We start from the raw sequence: 17,599 nt of genomic DNA on the forward strand, positions 1-17,599 counted from the left end.
TGGGTAGGGTTACAGTAGGGTATAAGTTGCGGCGGAACGAAATTACGTTGAATTTAGCTGCTAATACCTAAGAAGAAGAGGTGACAATTGGCTTCTTACTCTTTAATTTCTATCTCTATCTCTATCTTTATCTATGTCTATCTCTATCTTACGCACATCAAATCAGCCAATCACGAGCTGGTTCACGTTTGACAGAAAAACGGCTCATTTTTACCCCCGTATTGTCACCTCTTCTCATAGGCTAATACTTGCTAACCTGCAAGATACACCCACATAAATTTGTTATTAAAAATTATAAATATGGATGTAAATCTTTTACATGAAGGATGGTTACATGCTTCGTTGGACAAAAATGTGCATTTTTAGAGTACTTACAATTTTGTATAACATTAAAAAATTGGAAAATTCAATCTTAAGAGTTATGGTAAAAAACGGTTTTTAAGGGGGTACTACCGTTTGTTCTACATTTTCACCCTACAACTTCTTCCACTTGATAGATAGAAAATTGGCACCTTAGACAAAATTTCTTAAAATGCTACAATGTTTTCATAGATGATCATCAATTTCAACAGGACATACAAAAGTTATTGTTTTATCTTAGTGTATACCCCCCTTAATCAAAAATGTTCACTACTCAATTAAGGTACTCAAAAAATGAAGAAACATTCTAAAAGACATCAAAATGCTACACTCAATAGTTTCGTCGCAAATACATGTCCCGCGATTTTTGATTTCGTCCCACTGTGCGACGGTGACGTTGAAGGGTCCTCTCGGCGGCAGTTCCGGTCCTATTTCTACATTACCATCATTAATCCCAAATAAACTGTTCTTTTTCTGTTTCTGCACCCCTGGAAAAAAAATATAGATTTACAGTTCAGAAATGGAATTCGTGCGATACTCACTAACCGCCGATGGACCGTTGCTCGATATGATGGGTCAAAGTTGGATGAAAAATTAAGGCTTTGGAAAATGTGACAGTTTCCTCAAATCTAGCGACGCACACCGCCTGCTGCTGCGATTGAATTTTATTGTTTTTTCTTCGGTTCCGTATTCTTTCTGCCTGCCATGCGTGGCATCTACCCACGAGACCCGAAAATAAAGACCGGATTTAGCTAAATAAACTTTGACGCTTCCCTGCGCCTCTTTGCCAAACCTTGTAGTAAGGAGACCATTTTCGATGATCCCAGGAAGTGTCGCAAGAGGAAAACGGTGTATCGAAAAGAAATGCCCGATTGTAAATGTGGGTGGGTATTAGGGTGGTTCAAACTTTGAGCTCATTCGGCTGCGAACTCGTATTGCATTGGGCTTTTTTTTTGTCCCCATAGGATTGCAATGATCAGGTTGGGTTTTGAAAATTTTCAAGTGGCTATGCCGGACGGATTAGTCTATGGTGATCAAATAAACACCGGGCTATCGAAATCAGCTTAGATAATCTTCTTGAATATTTTTGTGAATAATTACACTACATAATTAGAAATTACTATTTTTACACGAGACGTAATTCAGCTTTGACGTAAATAATGGCACGTAAACAAACATGTCATGTAAAATTAAGTGTCCTGAAACTGAAACATATACAACTCGACGAAAAGTGCGTTTGATTGAATTGATTTTCTCGTCCTTTTCAACCAGTGACAAGGCCTATACTAACAGCTATGTTTGACAGTAGGCAGCATATCCGGGGCCCAAATCGTTTGTTTTGCTGTACTGGGACCGTATACAATGTTGCCTACGAGCCTGCCACCGGGTTAATTTCAACTGATTCTTATGTCAAAAAGGCCGTTGCATGTGTCGGTCTCAGGGCACTGTAATTTACATGACTTTTTCGTAGTGTGTAGTTTACAGCATATTTGAACGTGGTACGCTGATGGTTATTTCCCATGTAAAATCGTACGCTGAATCCAAAAATGTAGTAAGAAAAAATCTCAGTAGGATAGTTTTCTAGATACAGCTCAAAAATGAAATTTTACTTAAAAATAGTTTTTTATACTAAAATCCAAACATCTCCGGCTTTAATGAAGCCATATTAATTATTTAATAAATTTCATAAATATAAATTTAAATCTTCTTAGAATTATGCAAAACATAAAAAAATAATCAACAACAATATCACTAATCTCATTGAAAAATAAAGTGTTCAGCAGATCGAAAGAAAAATTTCTCACTAAAATAATTTATATAGCTTTATTACAGCCGCAGATAATTGTATTTTAGCAAAACAAGCTTTTTTTGCGAGTTAAATTTAATGTTTTAGCTGTATCTCAAAAACTATCCTACTGGGATTTTTATTCACTGCATTTTTAGATTCAGCGCACTATTTTACATAAGTAGACTAGAGTTATCAGTCAGTGTCAGCGTCACTGTCGTAGTCTTTGCCAATGTAATTTATCTTATCAATGTCATTGTCACTCGGTGTTTTTTTTTTCTAAATCCGTGTATTTACGTATGTGTGTAAAGGGTGTATTCGATAAAAATGGCACACTGAAAATCTTCTGTAACTTTTGAACCGTATGAGTAAAAAAAATCCAAGGGGTGTTCATTTCTGCACACCTTAATTCGTGCCGAGTTATTAGCTGTACCAAGCGCTCTGCGAACGTACCTATCAAGGACAATCAAAGTATGCTTATCAAGGTGTTTGGCAACGCTGAAAGTTATGACTTTTGTCATTTCCCTGATAGATCATGGCAGACATTCACCTCCATTCTCATTAGAGCGTTAGCGGGTCGGGAGGTGGAAGAGGAACTGCAAACCATCAAACCAATCCCACGCTAGGATCAACATCGTTGAACTAGTTTTAAATCATCTGATCGACTCAGAAGTGCGTGTCCTCAATTTTTTTTTATAACTTTATTTGAGAGATTTTTAGCCGTTGGCTAGTTCATCTCAATAAAATTGGAGGCCCCAGAGGGGGTTCTGCCAGCAAATTTTGTTACGGAGTTGGCTTACAATTCACATGTACTCAAATAGTACTCAACAGATTCCAGTAAAAAGACTAACAATACAGGCAACGAGAAAAAAAAAACAATCTGGTACATCAAAGTTAGGTAGGGTTTTGAAAGAGATCGGAGCTCCACCGTAGGAGGGGTAATCCCCCGTCCGGTAGAGATGTACCGTCAACCAAAAGAAAGTTAAAAGGACCTAAATGTTGTTGTATAACCCAGCGTCCTTGAGGAAAGAAATAACTGTCGTTAAAGTGGAAGGTTCGTCGCCCAGTATGTCCCTAATGCTGTTAGGAAGTGCGTACTGCTCCCGTAGTTGTTGGTATTGCGGACACAGGCATAGGATGTGTTCCACCGATGCTGTGGTTCCGCAAACGTAGCACATTATGTGGAACTGCGTCCCACCAAAACTATGTGAGATCCTTGTATGGCCTGTCATAAGACGAGAAACCACCTTCTGGTCCCGTAGTTTCGACATATCCATCCACTTGCTCGTCGTACCGTTGATTCTTCGGATGAAGAGGGATTGGGATTGGCACCACTCTGCTTCCCAGGCTTCCCACATTTTGCTGACTATCCATCGCTTTATGTCCTGTAGTGGCACTTCGTCGGTGTAACGGAAGCCAGCTGGTCCAGACCCTGCCAAGCTGTCGGCTTCGCTGTTTCCTGGGATACCGCAGTGCCCAGGATCCATGAAAACACCGTGTTCGGAGGTGTGGGTGAATCATGGTCTCCGATGTAAGGGCTTGTATCACACTGTACGAATCGGATAACACCAGTATGGGGCGGTCCGAGGGTGTTGTAACGGCAACAAAGATGGCCGCAGCTTCGGCGGAGAAAACCGAGCATTGTGGCGGTAGGCTGCTACTCATCGGTGCTGAAATTCCGGCTACTCCAATTCCGTCCGTGTATATGTGCGCATGGGTTGGGTAGTCCGAGCCTAGCAGATCGGCTATTGTTCTCTTCAGCGCTACAGAGTTATCTCCAGCCTTGAACCTGCTTTTTATCCGACTCTCGATTTTTGGTGGAGGTATGCGCCAACTTTTGTCTCCGTACCAGTGGAACTTGGCCACTGGGGGGAGCTCCGAATTGGCAGTCATGCGGAGGATTCTGTTCCCCTCATCGAGGAGAAAGATCCTGTCATTTCCGGAAGTCATTGCGGTAAAGGCAGCGGCTTTCGTTGCAATTGCTGCGGTTATACGATGGCGGAAGGGCAGAATACCCGCTTCGATGCATGCGGCATCGGCGGACGTTGACGGAAGAAGACCGGAGACAATCCGAACGTAGATGTTAAAAGTTGGTGCTAGTATCTGCACGAGCTTTTCGGTGGCGATGCACGTCATCTCAAGACCGTACAGTAGGCGACTATCGATGACGGCTCTTGCAACCCGGAAACGAGTGTCGCGATTGTTAGACCGGTGGGCGCGAGAGATAGTGCGGATCAAGTTGATCCTACTGCGGCAGTCGTTCTTGATCGCCTTAAAGTGCTGCTCGAAGTTGAGGGACCGGTCAACAAGTACCCCCAGAATACGGACCGTCTTCTTCAGTGGTATGGACTGGCTTTGAACTTTCATAGGTGGCCCGCTGACACGGTGCCGGGATGGACACACGTGGCACCTGACGCTTTTGGTAGCCGAAAGCTGGAAACCTACAGCGCTGGCCCACCTGGCTACAACGGAGACTGCTGCCTGGGCCTTTATCCTGCTACGTGCTGCTGGTAGTTACGATAAGTACATCGTCTGCATACACGAAAATGTAAACATTTTTCGGCAGTCCTCCGAAAACTCCGTTCATGGTCACAAGGAAGAGGGTAACGGCGATAACTGAATTTTGTGGGACGCCCGTCTCTTCTCTGAAACGCTGGGACCTCGTGTTGCCAACTGCGACTCTGAAAGAGCGATCGGTCAGGAAATTTTTGATGAAGTGGACCATGGGTCCACACAGCCCCCAGTTGACAAGCTGCTCTAAGACGAGGGGCGTCCACGTCCTGTTGAAGGCCATCGATATATCCAACGAGACGATCTCGGTGTGGAGACCGCTATAGTTGGCACTCTTGAGGACCTCCCCTAATGTTGCAAAATAAGCTGACGTTCCGTACCCTTGACGAAAGGCGTGCTGTCGATGGTCTAGCAGGTTTTCGGTTTCAAGGAAATGCTTTAGCCTCCTGTTGACCATTCGCTCAAGGACCTTGGCCATACAGCATGTCAAGGCTATTGGCCGGAACTTGCTGGCTTCACGGGTTGTTTCATTGGCTTTTGGGATAGGAATGACTAAGCTCTCTTTCCACGACGCTGGATACGAGTTGGTGAGCCAGAGCTTGTTGAAAAGATCCAGCATCCGTAGCTGGCCTGGCGTTGGTAATCTCTTGAGGAGAGGGTACCCGATTTCGTCAGGACCCGCCGACTTTCCGTTACTGCAGCGGAGGGCATGCTGCAATTCCTGCTAGGAGAATGCCTGGTTGATGTCCGAGTTTCCAGCGCAGAAGAAACAAAAAAACTTGCAATGGATGACGTCGAAGGCTTAGCTTTCCGCTTGAATTCGTCTTCGTACTTCTCGATGGCTGCTAGATCGGCAAAGTACGAGCCGAGTTCGTCCGCTACAATCGCAGGGTCAGAAACAGCTTCACCGTTAATCTGTACGTGGAGCGGTATCATGCGCCGTTTTCCACTGAGGGCGTTGACTTGCCTCCATAAGCCAATTCATTCCTTCCAGAAAGTCCATCCAGCTGGTTCGTTTGGCGACACGGATTTCTTGCCGGCATTGATTGTGCGACTCATGGTAGTGACGGAGAGCGTCCTCGCGGTCGGGATGTCCGATAGGAAGGCGCTTTACACGACGAAGTGCTTTACGCCGGGCTTTAACGGCTTTCCTCGTATCTTCATTCCACCAGCGTAGCGCTTTTCGCCCCGGAACGCTGCTGGTCTTTGGGATGGTTGCTGTGGCTGCTTCGTATACCACTTCTGAAAAGTCTTCAATGCTGTTCGGATTACGCTGTAGTAACAAGGACTGAAAGGCTTCACCATAGCTATCCCAGTCCGCTTGTTCATAGCACCATCGGGGCCTCCATGTTGTCATCGGGAAAATGGCGGTCGAAAGTTGAACTTTGATGGGGTAGTGGTCACTACCATAGAGATCCGTGTTCGCGCTCCACTGAGTTTTTCCGGCAAAGCTTGCCCTCAAAGATATAACCCAAGCCTATCGTATCGCTGATTATGATGCCTTCCGCTGAAGCATTGTCATTCTTTGATTCTCATCCACTGCAGACTTCAGCGGAAGCGCTTTATCCGGCGCCTGTAGATCTGTATAGAACTCGAGAAGATTCCGCAAAATCCAGTCAGTTCCACACAGATGACAAGCGTGGGCGATTCGTGATTCAAGAGCCTATAGCATTACAGATACACCTTTCAATATCGCTATAAAGTCCTGTGGTTATCCTATCAAAGTCCACACCAATTAAGACTAATGACTGACAAGAATATCCGAGGAAAAACGCAGGAGAAAATGTGAAAAATTCCGTCCCGAAGAATCTCGGCAAAGCCGGGAGTCAAATCTGGCCGCCCCTATGATAAGCTTGTTTTCTTCTTTACTGTTCATTATGCATAACAAAATTGTTGATGTACCTCAACTAGCCGGCGCCAGTGGTGTAGTGGTAAGCGTGACTGCTTTCTAACACCCCAATGGGTCTAGGTTCAATCCCAGCCGAGGTCGGTGGGATTTTTCTGAGGCATAAAAATCTCTGGTCACGTCTTCCTTCGGAAGGTAAGTAAAGCCGTTGGTCCCGGCCCATGTGTGTTGTGAATGGGTGCGATATCCTACGCAGGTGTGGTAGCTGCCTTCCTGCACATTCGGTTGCCGTCAATGGATGACAATCGATGTCCGTCGGTGATTGGCACTAGATTGCAGAACAGAGACCGACGTTAAATAAAGAAAAAGATGTACCTCAACTCTCGCAGAAGATCCTGCTCTGATCATCCGTTGTATGCTTCGAGATTCGATACACACGACACTATCAAATGTTATGTTAAAAAATCAGAAGTCACTCACGAATCGTAAAATCGCTGATTGTGACGAACAGAAAGCAATATTGACAGGTTGTATGTGTCAAACACATACTTCACGACTTCTTCTTGTAACTAACAAGTACTAATTACCATTATAGCAACTAATGACTTCATAACTCTGAAAAACAATTTATTATAGCAAGTGAGTGAAAGCAACCCTGCTTAAAAGGGTCAGTGCAGTTCGATTCTACAACCAAATAAGCTCAATTTTTGGCAGAATCATCAGGACCTGATTCGGAATCGATTAAGTGGGGTAGAGCAAAATCGATAAAGTTGAACCACTCTAGTGGGTGGTATATGCACGATTGTTTCTATTTGTGCAAAAATAAACAGTTGGACTGGGAGTTTGGGATAAAACAATTCAATGGATATCTACCTGGGATTTCGTTGGAGAAAAAAATTCACTCCCATGGGGCGAGGAAAACTCAAGCCTAAGCTTCAAATTCAGGATTCGGGAGTGAATGTATTATAATAAAGACAGCCGCTTTTAAGCGAGACCACCCGTGGAGACACCCCCGTCGAGGGATTATCACCGTATAATGCGGATGACAAATAGGATATTTTGTGTCTCATAACAGATAAGATGAGACATTTTGAATCTCTTGTAAGTGATGGTATCAAGATGCATGCTACACTTGTATTATGACATTTGATGCACTAGTTTATCCACACAATTAATCCACCTCACATTCATTGAGGTGTAAATTATTCCAATCACCTTTTGACACCAATCAGATTATAGATTGATAACCAACCACAACAGGGAGGAAGAAAAAGCCAAACCTCCATTAAATCAGCATCAATTCACAACATCAATCACTCCCCCGAACCCGACTAATCTACCGGAAGTATGTCGTGTAGAGAAGCCCCATCCCATTAGGGTCAACATTGTCATTGAATCGCCGCATCACGTAGTTTGTCCCCATCCAGGGGACCGTTATTCAAACAGACAGTGATTTGCAACCCACCTCAGGACTTCCCTTCACGCAACCCAAAACATTAGCCTACATTGTTGGTTGACGTATGTGTAGGTACAGTATGTTTTGTATACTTTGTTTGAACTATGGCTTGCCGAAGACAGCAGTCCGGAGAGAGATCATGCGTATAATTAAACGACCGGGACCAGACTCTGTCTGTCAATTAGATAATGATTAATGGCTCCGCAGCAGTCCGATCTCGATGACGGTTTTCGGTGTCCCCGGCTTTGGAGGGCTACTGTTTCAGGAGGATAGATTTCTTTTCAATCTTCCCATCGAATTTCCTCTTGTGATTAGAAATGGTATCTCCGGGTTCAGTGGCGGAAAAGGGAGCCTGCCGTTAACGACGCAAAGGATATCGAATTTATTTTATGGCGGGAGGAAATTGATTTTTTTTTTCTGCTTTGGTTTGCTATTTCAAACTGTGAAGAGCTTGTTTTAAATAAAGGAATGTGCATGCGATTTCTTAGGAAGCAGACTGAATAATTTAAATTTGCAGAGAATATGGAGCATAGGATTAAAAATGATTGGAGATCCTTCTGTTTCCCCATCCCCATTCCCCAAATCAATTCAAGACCAACAATTGAAATGGCCTTAACTCCATTTTGTAAACAAACCTTGTAAGGCCATTTTCTCGCGAACCGAAACCTTCATTCGCAAACCTAAACCACAATCGTGTAGAGGATAATTTTCCCTACCTGTTCATTATGTTGGTTTGCCTTTGCGGACTTCGGTTCGCGAGAAAATGGCCTTACAAGGTTTGTTTACAAAATGGAGTTAAGGCCATTTCAATTGTTGGTCTTGAATTGTCAATTCAATAAATGGACAGTTGGACAATTGAACACTTCATTTTTATATTTAAAAGGGAAAACTGAATTTAGACACCTAAAAAATGAGTAGGCTCTACCCGCGGTCGGTTGACATTTTAAGGAGCTGTCACGATTTTTCGTTTTTCTTTCGCGTATGTGATTTTCCGGTATTGAAAAACGTTATCAGTAGTGGATTTGGTACGGTTGTTCGGTTGATGTAGTGTTTTGCTGGCGTTGATTCGGTTGTTTGTTTGTTTAGTGTAAAATTGAGTTTCTTGTTTTGTTTAGGAGAGGCAGAGTGTTTCCGTTCCGTCGACAACGGTTGGTGGAGGAAGATGAGGAAGAGGGGGTGAACGAAGGATTTGGTAGTTGTGAAGGGTTTGTGAAGTCCGGTATCGAAGTTGTAAAATAACAATCGGAGCGAGAGAAAAGCTATACTGTTGGAACGAAGATATTTTGAAGATGAAGGATGGCTTCACAAGTCAGGAGTTCAGAAGGGAAAAAAAAGCAAAGGTGGTAGTGGAAGTTTGATATCTGGAATCGGTATTGTGAATGGAAGATGTGTATAGAATTCAGAAAGAGGAATGGTGAAAGTGGGCGATCAGCATAACTCTACATTATGTTTGGAGAAGAACAGGATCCGGCTCAAAATTTGATGAGATCCATCCAGTGCAACAATATTCTAAACCCAGGTACCCGGTTCAAGCTGTACAACATAAAGGTGATCGAAGCAGCCTTGATTTGCATCGAGTTAAGGAGAATATCGAGTTCTCTATATTCTGTTAATTTATTTTTTGTGATTTCAGTGATTTTCTGAAATTTTCGGAGTGTGATTTTCGGAGTGTGATTTTCGGAATTTCTAACATTCTGATTTTCTGTGATTTTCAGATTATCATATTTTCTTATAAGCACAGGCAAACAGACATCTCTTAGAAGAAAATTTTTATTTTGCTGGAAACAAGCTTTAAGTCGTGATAATGTTTCACCTTTCTACCACCGCTCATCACTTTAATATGTACACAGCAAACAAATACAATATGTATCAATCAATGTTATTCATGATGATGTATTAAACACATTGATTGTAAAATTGGATACAATATTACACTCATTAAAATGATTTGTTGTCAAATTATGTGTACATCGTACAGCGTAATATTACACTATAAGCGGAACGACCAATGTGCAGCTTTTCAAATCTTATATTCAATGCATTCCTGACGTTGAAAATTACAATAGCATCAGATTGCGGGGTTTTTTTTTTTTTTTTCTTTGGTTTTTTTTTCCGTCGATCTTGTTTTCCGTGCTGAGCACCAATGCTACCGACGTGCCAGGAAGGCAGCTCCCACCCTACCTATCGACCCATCAACTCATGAACCGGGGACCAACGGCTTTACTTCCCATCCGAAGGAAGGCGTGATCAGAGATGTTATGCCTCAGAACATCCCGGCGGCGCCAACTGGGATTGAACCCAGGCCTACTGGGGTGAGAGGTTATCACGCTTACCACTACACCACCGGCGCCGTTAGAGATTGCGACGTGCTCGGGGTATCATCCAAACCATTTGTGGGATAGTTTACCCAGCCGGGATACAGTTCGTTTATAGTATTTGTTTATTAGGGATGCTTTCCCAAGAAACAATGAAAGGTGATTTGTTGCGTTGCCTCCTTATTTCAAGAGCTGACATCTACTAAATTGACCTGAAAACGAACTGGCACCACTGATAAAGGGTGATACGGTCAAAATTTGGTCAAGGGAAAACGCGTGTAAATCGGTGAAATCGTTTATTTAAAAAATCAAATTAAATTTCTTTTTCAAGTTCAATTAGTATAAAATTCAGGAAAAATATTCAGTTAGGCTTCTGCTTTTCCAAATCCGAATTGCCGGGCCTTACGCTTGACCCCTGCCATCAGATTTTGTACAGCCACCTTGTCCACCTTCTTCGCCGTAGAAAGCCAGTTTGCCTTGAACTGCTGCTCGCCCTTAGCAGTTTTTTTGGTCTTCTTTAGGTTCCGCTTGACAATAGCCCAGTATTTCTCAATTGGGCGGAGCTCTGGCGTGTTGGGAGGGTTCTTGTCCTTGGGAACCACCTGCACGTTGTTGGCGGCGTACCACTCCATGGCCTTTTTACCGTAATGGAAAGATGCCAAATCCGGCCAAAACAGTACGGAACATCCGTGTTTCTTCAGGAAAGGCAGCAGACGTTTATTCAAACACTCTTTCACGTAAATTTCTTGGTTGACAGTCCCGGAAGCTATGAAAATGCTGCTTTTCAAGCCACAGGTACAGATGGCTTGCCAAACCAGATATTTCTTTGCGAACTTTGACAGTTTCATATGCTTGAAAACATCTGCTACCTTTCCCCTTCCTTTTGCCGTATAAAACTCCTGTCCCGGAAGCTGCTTGTAGTCGGCTTTGACGTAGGTTTCGTCGTCCATTACCACGCAGTCAAACTTCGTCAGCATCGTCGTGTACAGCCTCCGGGATCGCGCTTTGGCCGTCGTATTTTGTTTATCATCGCGATTTGGAGTCACTACCTTCTTGTAAGTCGATAGTCCGGCTCGTTTTTTGGCTCGATGCACGGTTGTAGACGATACACCCAGCTTATTTGTGGCATCTCGGAGAGAGAGGTTAGGGTTTCGCTTGAAACTACCGGCCGTCTCAGCGGCTTCCGGTTTTCGATTTCCCCCCGATCCAAACTTCCTGGCTGTCGACAAACGTTCCCCAAACACTTTACTTACATTTGTAACGGTTGATTTGGCAACTTTTAGCGATTTTGCCAACTTTGCGTGCGAGTAGCTCGGATTTTCGCGATGCGCGAGCAAAATTTTGATACGCTGCTCTACTTGCTTGGACGGCATTTTGACAACTGAAGAGTGAATTCCAAAATCAAAATAGGAGCAACATTCTACACACACACACCTTCAAAATGAGGGGTGTTCAGGTTTTTTAAATGCAAAATTGAAAGAAATACGTCAAGTTGATATTGACCAAATTTTGACCGTATAACCCTTTAAGTTCGAAATGTGCTGACTTGCTTAACGCTTCAGTGGTGCCACCATGACAAATGCGAGCACATTCCTAACTGAAACCTTGTTTGCGAAGAATGTGATTGTGAGTTCTATGTCTGTTTGTCTGTGTTATAAGTATAAATTGCCCATAAAAGCATAACAGTCCCATATGGATTTTTGTCGGAAATGAGATATCCATTAGAATCGATTGTAAACTACCGGCATTTTACACTGTACACTAAAAGTTACATGTTTTGTTCAGAATATATCGTGAAAATATCAAAACTAGGTTGTCCCATCCATTAGAGCATAAGGAGGAATAAATTTTAACTGGTGTTATTCTAGAGTTTCTGTTTTTCTAGCTGGAACTGATATGCTGGGCAATACGATTATCGGTAATTAAAATGATTTTCATTCTCCATAATCGAATCTAAGTTTGATCTAAGTTTGAAGTCTATATTGCATATGTTTTCATCGGTTAATCTTAAAAACATATTTAAAATCTGTTAGTTTTTGTTTCGAACGAGCAAAGTTCTAAAAAAACGATTTCTTTTGATTGCATGATCGGGACAATATGGCTTCAGACCTGTTTTATAGCCAATGCATGGGTAAATGACTTCAAATAAGTTAATTGTAGTCTACACACAAAAAATAATCGTTACTAAAATTAAAAATACCATGGGTAGAATTAAAAGTTTTCGTTGGTTCTGTTTGGTAGAAAGTAGAAAGCATTCATCATAAAAATGTGTAAACTGTCAAATCAAAAGTTTAAGTCTTCGTTAAATTCAAAAGTTTAAGCTTTTGAATCAAATTGTAGAACTGTCAAGAGGAAAACCAATGTTTTTAAAATGAAGTACGAACTGTTTCAGTTCAAAAGGAGTCGTTTTTATCATGACAATATATGTTTTTATCTCAAATTTGAAATATTATCAGATTGATAGTTTTCAAGATATAAAAAAGTACCCAAACTCATAATTGAATGATTTTTTAAAAATAATATTTATTCATATATTTTCGAGTATATTTTATATAAAAAACAAAAAAAAACAATACATAGTTAAAATGACCATTGCAAATTTTGTCCTAGTCCGAGGAATCAAAGGAAGGTATTCGGTCCAACCTCGGGTCGACGGCAATTTCGGAACTTTCCTCTTGCTTCCATCGACGATAACAAAAGGAAAGCGGTTATGACGACGAGTGCTTTGGGAAACGTTCCCTTGACAAGGCAATTCCAATACCACTCCATGGAAACGGCATTCATTACGGGGTCTTCCTGCTGGAGCTACTTTATTCTCCATGAGCTGACGATATAGAATCTACAAAAACAAAAATACAGCCTTTGAAATACAACCATTGCATACCACAAAAGTGGGACACTCACCATAGAAATATCCAGCAGAATGGTCAAGACAGAAAATCCTTGTCATCAGCACCGGTAAAGGAACGCCACCCACCACGGGAATTGACCACCACCCGAACGACCCGATCACGTACCTACGATGTAAAAACAAACTTAATCGATCCCTCGTTCGATCCTAAGAAAAACGAATTTCCAACTCACCTATCATTTCCTGTTGCAGTGGCAGAATCACCATCGATTGCCACTTATCGTCACTGGAGGCAGCTTTCGAACACCGATTCCACCGTAAACTGCTTTTTTTTACCTCCATCTCGTCCACTCATATTCAATTTTGGCGCCAAATGAAGTGGGGTTCAGAGATCTGTTCAGTGCTGCCAAAAACTTTACTATGAAGAGGTATTTTTGACAGCTGAACAACTTTAATATAAACATAATGCACTTTTAAAATAACAAGTCAGAAGTGAAAGAAAAACTTTCAAACCAAAGATATAACTTTCATTTTGAAAAATTTTCCAGTTAAAATCCTACGAAATTTGGGAAACTTTCATTTTGAAAATGCATTATTTTTATAGCAACAATTTTTGTTTTTTGTGTGTAGTCGAACCTATAATTACAGATACAAAATCGAGTTACCGAAAACCGATTCAACCGAAAATCGAGCTCGACCTGAACTGATTTTCTGATTTTCTTTAATTTTCGCCGATTTTTGTAATTTTCAGTGATTTTTTTATTTCCTGAAATTTTCTGATCCTATGATTTTCTGATTTTGTGATTTTTATCGTCTAATTTTCTTACTATCAGATTAAACTCCTTTTCAGAAATTTTCTGATTTGTAATTTATTTTCTTGTATTTCCTATACCTTATTACTACAGACAAACAGACATATCACTCGCAAGTTCTTCATCGAACAAGCATTTAACGGTCAATTTAAAAGTATCGTAGTTGGTAGTAAAATTATCAAAAATCCAAGAAAATCAGTTTCTTCCTTAGATATTTGTCAAAATACATGCAAAAAAATTTTTTCTATCCCATCATGAAAAAAAAATTGGACTCTCAGAAAAACCGAAAAGTTGATGTTTTGTGGTTTTTTGAGTCCAACTTTATGCCATAATGACTTATAAAACATGTTTTTGCACGTGAATTTTCTTTAAAAAATTAGAAAAAATGTGATTTTTTTAGATTTTTGATACTTTTTTTCAATATTTTTAGAAAAATCAAACCGTAATTTTTTTTTCGGAGCGGTCTGCTTCCCCTTAAGTCGGTTATTTGAAAATTAGCATCTTCAACTATTTAAAATCGTTAAAGGTCATCAATCGAGTTAGATTGAATTTACTTTTATGCAGATTTTCTGATTTTCTGTTTCACTGCGATTGTCTCATTTTCTGATTATCTTTGTAATTTTCTATGATTATCTGATTTACTATTATTTCCAGTGATTTTCTGATTTTCCGAAGTGTTTAATGATTTTCAAACATTCTGTGATTCTGATGTTCTGTGATGTTTTGATTTACCGTTTATCCGATATGGGTTATTCCAGATCAAGTGGGTACACCACTTGTGGTCGATGTCACCGATTTGAGCCAAACTTGGCCAAAACGCTTATTTTGGCATTCTGAACAAACGCCTTTTTTAATTTTACTCTAAAGTGCCTAGACTCTTCTGGGCTACAACCCTGGATTTTCGGTATTTTTAAAAATTTAATTTTTCATAAGAGATTACTCCACAACTAAATAAGCTATTCGTGATCTTAGAACGTCAATCTGAAGGTTTTTAATGTAGATTCTTATAGGTTTACCCATATTTGTTATTATACTGACTATAATGCCATATCAGTCCCATATAAAAAAGAAGTAGGTATAGAGAAAATGGCAGTGGAAGATACGAAGTGTAATTTCCATGTAAATATTTGATAAATAATAGTAAATTAATTGATAATTTTTTCAGGTTAAAATCTGTTGCAATGAAACTTGCATGTTTTGTTATATCAGAGAAAAATATGGCAATTCAAAAAGCAGACCTTTAACTTGAACTATGGGCGATTGAATTTCAGGATGGGACTGAAATGCGATTATTTTGCTTGATGGGACAAACTGATCTGATGTTGTTTTCACATTTTTCATGATCAAAGTCCTTAGTTTTATTTCATAATATGAAAGTAGATGCCAATTGATACTGGATAGCGTTGTTATCTCAAAATTGACGAAAATCCATATGGGACTGTTATGCGATTATAGGCAGTACAACTAACAGGCAAGGTTGCAAAGACTCATTTCAGCTAAAATAATGTTTTTCGGAATAATAAAACCAAAAGATGGTATGATGGCATGTTTTACTTGTAACTTACAAGAAGAGGTTACAAAGTATGCGTTGGAAACATAAAACCTGTAAATTTTGCTTTCTATGAGTCACAATCAGCGATTTGCTGATCGCTGAGTGAGTGAGTGAGTGGCATCTAATTATTTCATAATTTAGAAAAACATTGTTTTAGCTGAAATGAGTCTTTGCAACCTTGCTAACAGGCTGATTACCAACAGGTATCCAAATAATCAAAAAATGGCCTATTTTCACCATGAGCGGGATTTTTTATTTCTTAACATTTTAGGCTCAAATTTTCACCAGACTTTGGAAAACTCTTCTACTTGATGTGTTTTCAAGGGCAACAAATAGTTTTTGAGATATGACCAGATGAGTTAATGGTAGTTTTGAGCTTTTCTGGTGGAAAATCAATTCTATTTAATATTTTTTTTTTTCTATTCGTAGCAGAAGAACCATGACAGTAACGTTTATGAATGAAAAGTGTGTTTTCAACAAATGAAAAATAAAGGTTCAACGTTCAGTTACTCGTGAGATTGTCTGGGTACACCTATGTGAATACTTTAAATTGACGTTCTAAGATCACGAATAGCTTATTTGGTTGTGGAGTAATCTCTTCGGACAGTTGAAATTTTTAAAAATCTCGAAAATCCAGGGTCGTAGCCCGGAAGGATCTAGGCACTTAGAGTAAAATAAAAAAGGCGTTTGTTCAGAATGCCAAAATAAGCGTTTTGGCCAAGTACTCACTTGAGCTGCAATGACCCATATTCCGATTTTCAGTTGTTTTTTTTTCAAAATTCCTTTTATTCTCTTTTTTATTTTGTTTCGAATTCATGATTGATTTATTTTTTTGTGATTATATGTAATTTTCAGATATTCTTATTTTCGACATTCAGACATAATAATTCTTTTAGATTCGGATTTTCAAAACTTGTTGTTCCGAATTTCTGTTGCTCTGTTTTTCTGACTTTATGATTTTCAGTGATTTTCTTATTTTAAATCCTTGTGATGGAAGCTTTCAGATTTTCTGTGATTTAAAAATATTCCATAGTATGCCTTACAATAATTTATTGCAATAAAACATTACCGATAATCGAGCCTAAAATGAAAGATACAGAATCAGGTTACCGATAACCGATTCAATCGAAAATCGAGAAGGACCAGTACTGATTTAAAAAAAAAAATCCTAAATTTTCTGTAATTTTTGTAATTATTAGCAAAATGTAAATTTTCTGATTTCTTGAAACATTCTGATTGGCTTATTGTTTAATTTTTTTTTATCGTCTTATTTTCTTATTATCAGATTTAACACATTTTCAGACATTTTCTAAATTCTAATTTTCCCATTTTTTTTTATTTTCTCTTTGATCGATTTTTTGATTTTCTGTTTCAGTGTGACAGTTTCCGACCATAACCGAATGTTTTCCAAATTTAAGCATGTTTAAGCTCAAAATATAATCCACTAAACAACACGTTTCTCCCTTTTCTCCCAAACTTACAGATACAGCCCGGGCCTCACAATCAGCAACATCAAACAAGTGATCAATGAAACGATAGAAACCAATATTCGTAAGTTTCCCACTGTTGCCTATAAACCTCAAAATAACCCAGTAAAAACTTCACAGTAAGAAAGCCTTCACCAACTCGCCTGCGGGAACTGATCCGCCAGATCCGAGCAGCCCGAACGGCCGCCGAGGAGCGTGCCGTGGTCAACACAGAATGTGCCTACATCCGAAGTACCTTCCGCGAGGCGGACTGCATTTGGAAGTAAGTTCACTACCATCCCTAGATTAATCCCCCCCCCCCCCTCCCCCACGGTTGCCTAGCGAAACCGCACTTTAGTGTTAGCTTGATGGACTTATCGGTGTTAAAATAAATCAATCCAGATGTCGCAACATGGCCAAATTGCTCTACATTCACATGCTAGGCTATCCGGCCCACTTTGGACAGATGGAAACCCTAAAGCTGGCGACCAGCTCGAAGTTCACCGACAAACGGATAGGCTACCTCGGAGCGATGCTGCTGCTGGACGAACGGCAAGACGTGCACGTTCTGCTGACCAACTGTTTGAAAAAGTTTGTGTTTTGATAATCAATCCCTCATATAAGAATTCAGACTACTTTAGCGG

The 17,599-nt window shown here is 40.3% G+C and overlaps 1 protein-coding gene across 1 annotated transcript in view; it reads left to right on the forward strand.

Moving 5' to 3' along the window:
* LOC135701323 (AP-1 complex subunit gamma-1-like) overlaps positions 1-17,599 on the forward strand; it is a 156,263-nt gene that overhangs the window by 120,805 nt on the left and 17,859 nt on the right. Inside the window, exons 3-5 of the mRNA XM_065222084.1 lie at positions 16,973-17,040; positions 17,097-17,238; positions 17,358-17,546. Coding sequence (XP_065078156.1) covers positions 16,973-17,040; positions 17,097-17,238; positions 17,358-17,546 — 399 coding nt within the window. The remainder of the gene's footprint in view (positions 1-16,972; positions 17,041-17,096; positions 17,239-17,357; positions 17,547-17,599) is intronic.

The sequence above is a fragment of the Ochlerotatus camptorhynchus genome, unplaced genomic scaffold (assembly GCF_037179485.1).
Source record: "Ochlerotatus camptorhynchus isolate MF236.1 unplaced genomic scaffold, CSIRO-AGI_Acam_v1.1 ptg000156l, whole genome shotgun sequence".
Lineage (NCBI taxonomy): Eukaryota > Metazoa > Arthropoda > Insecta > Diptera > Culicidae > Ochlerotatus > Ochlerotatus camptorhynchus.